Here is an 11,428-nt window from a genome sequence, read left to right as displayed (position 1 = left end):
TATTTATATATTTTTTTAATTTTTAAAATTCTTTAATTTTTTTTAAAAACTTTACATGCTATTTTGAAATGTACTTATTTTACTTATTCATTTATTTTAAACTTTACTTATTTTCATTATCTCTTACAATATTTCTTCTATATGTATATACATTTTTCTCTTATCTTACTTTCATTAATTCCACTTTCTCTTCCTTGTTTTTTTTCTTTTTACTTCCTGCTCCTTTCTGGTTTGATTGGTGACAATGAAGATCTCCTACGACGATTCATGTTAGCCGACCCCAAATCATTTTGGGACTAAGGCTTTATTGTTGTTGTTGTTGTTGTTGTTGTTATTGTTGTTGTTGTTTTATTTTACTTTTAAAATTCTTTTAATTTTACATGCTATTTTGAAATGTACTTAATTTACTTATCCATATATTTTAAACTTTGCTTATTTTTTATTATCACTTACAATATTTCTTCTATAACATATATATATATATATATATATATATATATATATATACATTTTTCTCTTATCTTACTTTCATTAATTCCACTTTCTCTTCCTTGTTTTTTCTGTCTTTTTACTTCCTGTGATCTCCTACGACGATTCATGTTAGCCGACCCCAAATCATTTTGGGACTAAGGCTTTATTGTTATTGTTGTTGTTGTAATCTAGAAACCTGGTAAATCTGAAATCATCAATGAAACCTGAGCACATAATACAGTAGACAGAGAGATTACCAAAATTACCAGTGCTCTGCAGACCTTTAATCACCACCAAGGATCCGCTAGAAATTCAAAAAAAAAAAAAAAATTCAGATTAGATGAGAAGAAAGATGTAAAGAATAATAATTGGAAAAAAAAAAAAGATGAACATGAACCCATCCTCATAGCTGTGCAGAGAAATTGCCAGAGGAAAGAAAATAAACCGCAGTTTATGCGAAGAGTTCAAGCGAAAATCAAGAACAATATAGATATTTGAATTGGGAAATGAAAACTAACAGACTTTTGAATTGCTGGAAAACTTACCAACGAAATTCACGAAGTTTTTTTCCTAAGCGGCTGCAATTTTCGTGAATAAAGAACCAGGGATTGGAATTGAAGAGATGAAGTGTGCGTGGGAGACTGGGAGGTTAGGGACGAAGTAGTGGGAAGACTAGGGATTCTAAAAAAAAGTTTGTTTTTATTTATGTTACGCGCTTGTTTACTCATCATTCGCGAAATCACCTGACATTTGTAAAAGCGCCCCTGGTTGTTCACTATATTTCTTGGGCCAGCTTTATTTTTAATATGTGTCTCTAGCAAAGCGCCCCTAAAGGCTACTTTTCTAGTAGTAACCATGACTTGCTGAGATCTAGTTTCATCTTCAACGGCGTATAAATTTGGAAGTTTCTCTAAATTTTCTAGAAAATAAAACTTACGTAATCAGTATAATTCATATTATAGTTATTTGTAGTTACTAAGATTACAATTTTACCCTCGTAGTTATGTTCGTGATTATATAGTTCTTCAATTGCACGATTAAATTGATATTCAAATCGATTAAATCGACCTCCATTGTTGAAGCTGCTGGAGGAGAGAGAATTGAAGCTGCTAGAGGAGAGAGATATTTGTTTTGTTTTAGGGTTTCGTTTGAAATTCGGGTTGTGCATTATTCTGATTTTTCATCACGTGAAATCAATCAAACCAACGCTATTAATTTACAAAAATACCCTAGTCCACACTAAATTATAGCGTGGACCGGTTCCATGCAAGTGCAATTGTGTTATGAAACGGAAGGAGTAGTTCCACACTCGTTTTGGAATGGAGTCTAACTAACTTAAAAGTTAAAACTTTTTATAAATTATTGAAAATTATTCGGTATTTAATTTTAGTTTTATTTTTTTTCAATGGTTCCATCAGATCACGGAGTAATATGGGAAAATGTATAAAAAGAAAATGCATTAAATGCTTATTAGCAGCCATAAGTGATGCATATATTGTTACCCTGTTCAAATCAACCCTTTTACTTGCAAAAAAAATTATATCAACCCTTTTGTTTTTTTAGCCACCTACCTATAATCCATACCTAGTCCATACCTAGAATTTAAAAAGCATAATCATAGCTTATTAGATGCCACGTGGCATCTTCTTCTTTCATCAATCAATTTAGTTTTTTCAATTTTCCTTTTGCTGTTATTTTTACAACTTTAATGTCTTTTCCACTTTACTATTGTCATTCAATATCAATTCACTATTTAATACATTTATTCATCAACATTTTCACCTCATCTCCCTCTTTAAACTCGATATGAATTTACCATTAAATTATTTATATAATTTTGAACCTTCAAATTCTACATCTATTAAACTCATCTATCTCCACTAAAATAACAACACCTTTATAAAATTAGAACTTTAAAAATCGATTAAATAATCCTTATATGTATAATTGCTTGTTCTTCTTTGAACGGGCTCAACAGCTAGTTCTATAAATAAATAACTTTCACAACGACGAAAAGCCAACCCAAGCTATCGCTTCTCATTCAGCAGTCTTTTCTTTCATACCGTAAAAATTATAACACAACAAAATATTAAAAAATTTGCCTAATTTTCGATTATGGGAGAAGAAGTTATGGATAGTTTATCAAAAGTAGGCTCTTCATCACCCCGTTTCATATTAGTCCATGGTGTTAGCCATGGAGGTTGGTGTTGGTACAAGGTACGAGCGCTCTTAGAGGCATCGGGTTACTCGGTCACGTGTATCGACCTTAAAGCTTCCGGTATCGAACCATCTGACCCCAACTTCGTCATGTCCTTCCAAGACTACAACCAGCCTTTGGTTGACCTCTTGGCTTCCCTCCCTAATCAACACAAGGTTAGATTAGTCTTTTCTCTACTTCCCTTTTTTTCCTTCAAATATCGGTTTCCTAGTCATTTTCGTGTCACCACTATTTACCAAGGGTGTCTTTGAATTATTACTTTTTTTTGGTGTTAGCACCCGGTTCACCCTTAGGGTTAATCCGGATTCGGGGCGAGTTCTGGGTGGTTAGGTTCCAGTCCCCTCCCAATTGTTGTTGCGGGGGAACGAACACGTGAATTATTACTTTTTAACATAAGCGTAATTTGCATAAATAAAAAAGTGTCCATAGCTACCATAAATGGAAGTTGTTAGGAGGGAATTGTCTAATTTCCGAATTAGAATAATGTTAAACATGGCCGTAAGGGTTATGTAAAAAGTCGAAATTAATACGTACATGTACATAATTAAGATCATGAGTTTAAGATTTGGTTTATTTTCATATAAATAAGAAAGATTTCAAAAGAGATTAATAAAATAAACAAATCAATATGAAAAGAACATTAACATTTAAGAACGGAAATACAAAATGCTTGTTGGTTTAGTGATGAACTGATGATTGAGGCTGAATTTAGTAGAGAGGACCGCAGTTTGATATTTCGCAACAATAATGGAAAGGGGATTGTAACTCTTCACCCAAAAATCATCCTAAATTCGAACTAGCCCTAAAAATGAATCGGACGGTAACACAAAAAAAAAAAAAAACATTGAAGAAGGAGATAGTAAATTTTATTGTGAATGGTTTTGCAGGTGATATTGGTAGGACATAGTGCTGGGGGAATTAGCGTGACAGAAGCAATACACAAGTTTCCAGAAAAGATAGAAGCTGCTGTGTATGTTGGAGCCACCATGCTCAAGTTGGGTTTTCAAACCGACCAAGATGTAAAAGATGTGAGTTCCTAGTTATACCTTAAATTATTTAATCACTTATGGTAAATTGGTAATTAAACAATACTAGTAATAGTATCGTCTACTGTATTAGAGGATACTCCGTAGATAATAACCTTAAATTAATACAAAGTACACTTGGGTAAAAATTAAATCTATATAACTTCTTTCCTCGTGAAATCTTCATCACTATAGCTATCTATATGATCCATTACCAATACGAGTACGTACTAAATCTTTCCTTATTACCTCCGTTTTATAAGGATTTTTACCGGTTATTATTTGTACAAAAATTACAATATAAATAAAAAAGTTGTTTGAATTAATAAAATTAGTATTTTGTAGATTTTAGAATGCATGTATGAGCGCCAACATTAATAAATTATTATTTTATTATCGATGACTACTTCTTTATTTTTCTTCAGAAAGTATTTTAACCATGATTTATTATCTATTGAAAGATTTCATCACAAATGCATGGTCGAAAAGTTAAAAAAGATTGTTAAAAATATCTATACAATCCAATTTATACGTGATTTTTGTTGTCAAATAAAAGTTATAGAAGTACATGTTATTCATCACGATTTTGGTTTAAAAAATAATTAATTAATTAACTTTTTTTCTTTTATGAAAAAGCGTATTTCTTTCAGTGGCAGAACTAGAAATTTATTTTAATTTTCTATTGAAATGTACCATGTCAAAGTCATACGTATGTTGTTGATACCAAGAATAAAACTTTAGAATCATACAGTATACAGAAGCTTAAAGTAATTTAGGATAATTTTTTTACACCACTAACAAAAAAAAGAAAGCCAGCAAGGTTCGAACTCTCCTGTAGTACAAATTAGTTTAGGGCCCGTGCAACGCACGACTATTACTAAAATAATTTATTATTTTAATAGTAATTAAAAGACGTATGATATTAGGAAAACATGAAAGTAAAAAGGATATATGAAAAGTATAAATTCAAAGTTGTGTAAAAAAATATTCAAATGAACTAAATTTGCATATTACTATACAAAGTTAAAATTATAGTCGTTTACTTGTATGTAGAACGATCTAACAACGTTAACCAAACCCGAATGACTCAAGACTAATTTTCGAAAAGACCCAAGCATAACCGAGTTAGTCAAATACTACATATTTTGAATTGAGTAAAATCTTGATAAATAAACTTATATGTTAGTCTACTTACCATGTATTATTATTTTAATTAACATTCTTACTTACACCATGTATTATATTATTAATAGTAGACTAACATTAGAAGTTCATTTATCAATATTTTTTATATTTCTTATCAGATTAAAAAGTTATAATAATACATAAATAAAATTATATCATAAAGGAAAAAATAATATTGATTTAGCTTTCCTCCAATAATATATTATGCAGTACACATCTATGGTAATTAAAATATAATTTTATCTTAGTTTCCTAAAAAAAATATAATGTAATTTATTTATTTTAAAGTAAAAAATAAAAAATATTTTGACGGGAAAAAATCGCACCAGAAAATGACACGTGTCATTCATGGTGTCTCTTTTAGTATATAGTAATAGATACCTCAACCAACCTATCAACTCACATTCATGGTAATTAAATGCAAAGTAATTTTTTTGGATCATGTGGGGCCAGAGACCCCGCCAACTCCCCTAATTATGCCCCTAATTTCTTTGGTCATATATTTTTATTGTTTCATAAATGATAGATTGACATTATCAAAAGGGAAAAAAAAAATTATGAATTGTCAATATCTTTTTAAAGGTGTTTATTGTAGTAATAAGTCATAAACAACTTAGTACTACGGAGTACGTAGTACATGGTTTTTTTTTTTTTTGTTTTTTAAACAATCTCCGTTGTATTTGTGCTTTAAGAATAACATATGATTAAAAATATGTAGTAGAAATGTCGATTATAATGTGATCGAAAAATGTTATACAGAACAGAGTATCAAATGACATATGAACATCATTTTCTTCTAGCTCGTTAGTTTCTACAAAAAATTGTTGTAATAGAAAAATAAAGAACTAATTGATTAATTATTATGGAGTAATAACTACTTGAAAATATTAAGCAATAAAAGGGATATATATGTTGAAAATTTTAGAATGAAACGATAGATTGAGATCCACCAAGTGTGTGATAATTGTAATATTGTAACTATAAAAAAAGTGATATTGTATTTTTATAATTAGTAGCTATTCAACTAAAATCAATAATAATGATCTAACATGGTCATACATTAGTGATCACATAAAGAGAGTATTGTGTTTTGAGGATTAGGATGTGGAGGGGTTAAGTTTATATAGTAAACAAATGCTACTTTTTTTTTTTTGGATTATTGAGAGGCGATTGACGTGAATTATGGGTTAATTGTCGTTATCCCCAAATATAGCTTAATCATAAATTATAATTGTAATAATCATAAAGATGATTGAATTTATTTAATTTATTTTTAAATTGACAATTATGATATAATTATTGTTGATTTAATTTAAGGTAAGATTTGTTACTAATTCAATTGTGAGCGAGGGTATAATAGATTGTCAATACGTGACACCAAAAGTGCAATTACTAAATTGATCTCATGAGTTCCCTTATTGAATAGAGATATGGATAAAGTAAAAAAAATGTGTAAAAAAGTGGATGGGTGTAAGAAAAAAAGAATAAAGTAAGAGAAAGTGAGTGGAATATTGTAAATATTGTAGGGTAAGAAGGATAAGGTAGTAAATTTTCATATTCAAAAACAGAAAACAAAGTGTATGAAACGGACTAAAACGAAAATTGTAAGATCATTTAGAAACAAGGTAGTATGTTATAAATAATATGGACTACCCCCGTTTCAAAATGATCTTTACACATTCTATTTTAGTTTGTTCAATGGTCTTTATATTGTGTTTTATTCTATTTTTGGACATAAATATTTATTATCTTACCCCATAATATTTACAACGTTCCACTCTTTCTCTTACTTTATTCATTTTCTTACCCCACCCATTTTTTACACATTCAAATTCATCTTATCTATATTTTATAATAAGGAGTACTCATCATGGAGGTAGTAGTATTATGTAAATTTTTAAAGTCGATCTATAGAATCACCTTTAATTACATCTCTTTTATGAACTTTTTGTATGTACGAGATGCACTTATTTGAAATTGTTAATCATTACATATATTGTACACGCAATTTTATAAATAATTAATGTGGATAAAGATTCTTTTTTTTTAATAATATTTTCACTTTTATTAAAAATTGATATGGAAAAATGAGAAAGATTTAATGTTCAAATGAGAAAATGTGAGAGATTTAATGGTTAAAATGATCCAGTGAATCTGATGGTTGAAATAATCATTTGACAAGATCTTTGACTAAATATTAAGGATTATACTACAATATAAAAGGAAATATTCTAAGTGTAATGATTAAAATAAGACAGTAAAAACAAAAAGCGTAAAGAATAAATTAGGACGGAGAGACGTTATCGCTAATGTCATTACGGTTATTTAACCTATAATTAAGAGATAAATATATAATAGTGACAAAATAGTACTAATAAACTAATACTACGAAGCGATTACTTACATAAGCATAACAAATTAACAACCAAGGCAATGGCCAATGGAGTGGTATAATTTATAGCTTGGTATAAGAATTCATTAAATGACAAAATACAATTCGTAACATTTATTCTGTACTTATATTCCTCAGTTATACAATTGTAACATTATGTTCAATCATTGAAATAAATGTGGACCACACTAGATACATATCCTAACAAACCTACAAATCTCCCCAAAAGTCAAAATCTAATGTTCAATAATTAAATAGTTTTGGACCCTTAATTTAGGTAAGTTTAATTAATAGTCAAATGTTTGCCAGATATTAGGTAATTTGCTTAATTGACCATTGACAATGATAAAATGGTGTTCCATTTGATTTGATCATGTCTTAATCACTTTAGAAAAAAAATACATGGTGAAATAGTTATAAATTAACAATTACGACTATAAATGTTGAATAGTTATTATAATATCAAACTCTCTGGAATAAAAATAAATAAATAAATTAATATTGGCATTGTCTTAATCACTCTAGAAAAGATACGAAGAAATTACAACTTTTTTTTGGACGAATGAACGAAATGGATAAACAAAAATTACCAACGAGGACGAAAAATTTATATCTATGACGTATTATATACTCCCTCCGAATCTAAATGTTATTCCCGTTTCCTTTTTTAATTAGGGTCCCAAAATAATCTTCCCATTTCTTTTATTTCCTTTTTAATCTCTTCCTTTTAACTTTGTAATTCTATTGGTTTATGAATAAAAAACATTGTAGTCTCATTGATTAGTTTAAGTTTGGATGGATTAATGAGTTGTCATTTTTATTCCTTAAATTCTATTGGTTCAACTATTTTGTTTTCTTGTGAAAATGGAATCAAAAGGCAACAATTCCCCATAAAACTACATTAATAATAATTAATCTTATAATGTTTCTTTTTCCTTAATAACCGCGTAAAATAACAAACGGGAATAACATTTAGATTCGGAGGGAGTAGATATCTTTAACTTTTACCACTATATCAAAATCTAGTTTTTACCCTCGTATCAAAACCTCTTTGGTCAGAAAAATTGCGAAATTGTATTAAATTTAGTGCCTATATTTTTACAAATCTAATCAATCCCCAATGATTAGCTGGGGGTGAAGCTAGGAATAATAAATACTGTAAAAAGGAGCATATCTAGTCTGCCTTTTATTCACTTGAAATAAAAGTACTTTATTCGGATTGACCAATTATTTTGTGCTCATATTCACTTGATAAAATGTAAAACGGACCTATGTCAAAAAAACAAAAAAAAACAAAAAACAAAAATTGTAATAAGGAAGCTTTTACTTTCTATTTTCCTTTGATAGTGGAAGTGGTATCTATTTACACTATCAAAATAGTGAAATCTTTAATTTTTGTATAGTTTTTCTTCTTTATTGCTTTAAAAATATTATTGTTATTACATCAAAAATAAACTCTGTTTAAAGATCAAGATGACATGACAAGTCTAACAACGCTTTACAAAATTATAAATTTAGGGTTCGTTCGGTATTTTTTTATAGTTTTTAATAGATAAATAAAAACAAAATATGAAAACTGTAAAAAGTAACTTTCAATTATTTTCTTATCAGTTTTCAAAATCAACATGATTAATACAGTTATGACTGTATTTATTTAATTATTCAATCTAAATCATTCGACTTTCAAAATCATAAAATTGAAAATTGAAAACTGACAATTATACTGAAAACACCTTTAAATTTGTGTTGATTTCATTGAAAATATAAATATACTTCGTATATGGTTTGAGTAGAACACATTCTTTTATATTTCTGATAACGTTGGCTATTTGAATATAAATTTAAATACAAAGTCTTTTAAATACTTGTATTTAATAAATATTTTGTATGATATCTTTATTGGTGACAAATAGGGAGCACCAGATTTATCAGAATACGGCCAAGCATATAATTTTGGATTAAGATTAGGGATGGATCAACCACCAACAAGTGCCATCATTAAAAAAGAATTACAGCGAAAGATTTTGTACCAAATGAGTCCTCTTGAGGTAACTAAATCCGACGCATACGATATACCCATTGCATATTTGCATAGTAGTGCATATACGTTTTTTTTTGATGCAACCATTATATAATTATGGAGTTTGTTATATTCATATTAAATAATAAAATAATAATAATATAGGATTGCGCACTGGCGGCAATGTTGTTAAGGCCATTCCCATTGGCCGTAACAAAAGCCGAATCCAAAGAAGAAGAGAAAGACGATACAGAAATGGTGAATCGTATATACATCAAAACATTGGAAGACAGAGTGATAAAACGAGAACAACAAGAAGTGATGATAAAGAGATGGCCACCATCACAAGTATATGCTATAGATAGTGACCATTGCCCTTTTTTCTCTAACCCACTTGTGCTCACTGGTTTGCTCCTTAAAGTTGCTACTACTACTACTACTTTTTTACAAGTACTACCAATTTAAATGATCTATATAAACTTCGCCTTTACTTTCACCATATATAATTCTCACATGGCTTGTTTTTTCCCTTTTAAATTATTGTTTAAAGTACCCTCCTTTTTATACTTTTTGTTTATGTGATTGTGAATTGGTTCATTTTTTATCATGTAATATGGAGCATATACTTTCTTGTCTTTTTATAGTTGTTACGGTTTCACTTTTGACATTATTTATATAATCTATTTTGACTATCAATTTTGATTTATAAACAATTAACAAAAAAATACAGTCGTGTGGAATCTTGTTATAATCGTCTTAATGTATAGAATTATAACTAGTGTGTGGTCTGGATGTTGCCCCGGGTTTTGACATTTATTCGATTTTTTTTTTTGTAAATGTGTGCCAATATAGATAGTGTCTTCGTCGAATTTATGATGATGACACAAGATTAGTGACCGATCAACAACCTTCATCATTTAAAACCCCATACCGGAAAAGAAAACAAAGCTGAATCCTTTTCTTCAAAACATAAGTTTGTAGTTTGTTAAGATGGTAGAAAATGTAACTTTTCACAAACGAGGTATGTTGTTCGATCCTTGCTACACATTTTTTTGGTTGTAAATGACATGTCATAATGTTGATTAGTGGTGACGTGGAGTAACAAGGAAAGTTCTACCTGACAACTTTTAATATTCGATCTTAATTAAGAACTCCTTTTAATATATTAGGATATAGATCAACTTTTATAATTATCGCCCATTGATAATTAAAAATATTAATGATTGAATAATATTCATTGGTAAATGTGATAAAATAAATGTATCAAGTAAAAAAGAACGGAACGAGCATATATTTGCAATTATCAATTTGAAGAAATAAATTATATACTCCTATCGTTTTCCTAAGTTCTACTCACTTTTCGATTTAAGGTGTTTTCCTAACTTCTACTCAATGTTGCTTAACTCCATTTATGTCTACTTTTTATTCACATTTTATCATCTTTAACCCACTTTATAGGACTCTATCAAATTTAATAGTTCTCTTACTCTCTCCCTCTCCCCGCCTGCATGTAAAAATACATACTTGGTGGTCCCAATTTTGAGTTCTTCTTGGTTTTTGTTCCGGCCTACAGTAACTGGGTAAAACTTAGAAGACAAAGGGAGGAGCATTTTATAAATGTGCATTTTTTTTGTGTGGGGTAAAGTTCATTTTATTCATTCAATACCAAAGCTGAAACCAACAGAGGACACCAAATACAACGAAAGAAGCTTCCCAACTAGCAAGATAACCTTTCTAGAAAGGCTCCCCTTATATGTTAATTGTGATTCACTTAAAGTGATTGATCTCGAAGAATGTTGTTGAAACCCATTTGTTACCTACATAGGTATAAGTTGTCTCACGTTAGAGAAACATGAGAGAAAAATCTTATTTTTAACTTGTTTGACATATAAGTGGAACAAACTCTTATTCTCCTCTGGTGTACGACTAAGAGTCAAACAAATGAAGTTGGAGATAGTTGATCCAAATAGTAGAAGGTATCCAAATGGCCGGCCAAATACCAATAATCTTGGATGGCTATTACTATTAAGATACTATAAATCCATCATCGATCTTAGAGTCAACTAATATTGTGGAGAGAAGGTGCATGGTATAGGCCATGAAGCACATATAGTCTA

The 11,428-nt window shown here is 29.2% G+C and overlaps 1 protein-coding gene across 1 annotated transcript; it reads left to right on the top strand.

Annotated features, from left to right (window-relative positions):
* Window positions 1-2,467: 2,467 nt before the first annotated feature.
* On the top strand, window positions 2,468-9,980 carry LOC110800094 (methylesterase 17). Its single transcript, XM_056834507.1, has 4 exons — window positions 2,468-2,844; window positions 3,577-3,717; window positions 9,205-9,339; window positions 9,477-9,980. The coding sequence occupies exons 1-4, from the start codon at window positions 2,587-2,589 to the stop codon at window positions 9,774-9,776; spliced, it is 834 nt and encodes a 277-aa protein (XP_056690485.1). The 5' UTR covers window positions 2,468-2,586; the 3' UTR covers window positions 9,777-9,980.
* Window positions 9,981-11,428: the final 1,448 nt, after the last annotated feature.

The sequence above is a fragment of the Spinacia oleracea genome, chromosome 1 (assembly GCF_020520425.1).
Source record: "Spinacia oleracea cultivar Varoflay chromosome 1, BTI_SOV_V1, whole genome shotgun sequence".
Taxonomy (NCBI): domain Eukaryota; kingdom Viridiplantae; phylum Streptophyta; class Magnoliopsida; order Caryophyllales; family Amaranthaceae; genus Spinacia; species Spinacia oleracea.
The sequence above is the reverse complement of the archived record's forward strand: the minus strand, read 5'-3'. Positions and strand labels throughout refer to the sequence as shown.

What these genes read in the sequence shown, in the direction of transcription:
- LOC110800094 (XM_056834507.1), top strand. Translation starts at nt 2,587, where the DNA reads ATGGGAGAAGAAGTTATGGATAGTTTATCAAAAGTAGGCTCTTCATCA. An exon ending in CCCTCCCTAATCAACACAAG is followed by an intron (nt 2,845 to 3,576) that starts GTTAGATTAGTC and finishes ATGGTTTTGCAG; the next exon opens with GTGATATTGGTAGGACATAG. An exon ending in ACCAAATGAGTCCTCTTGAG is followed by an intron (nt 9,340 to 9,476) that starts GTAACTAAATCC and finishes ATAATAATATAG; the next exon opens with GATTGCGCACTGGCGGCAAT.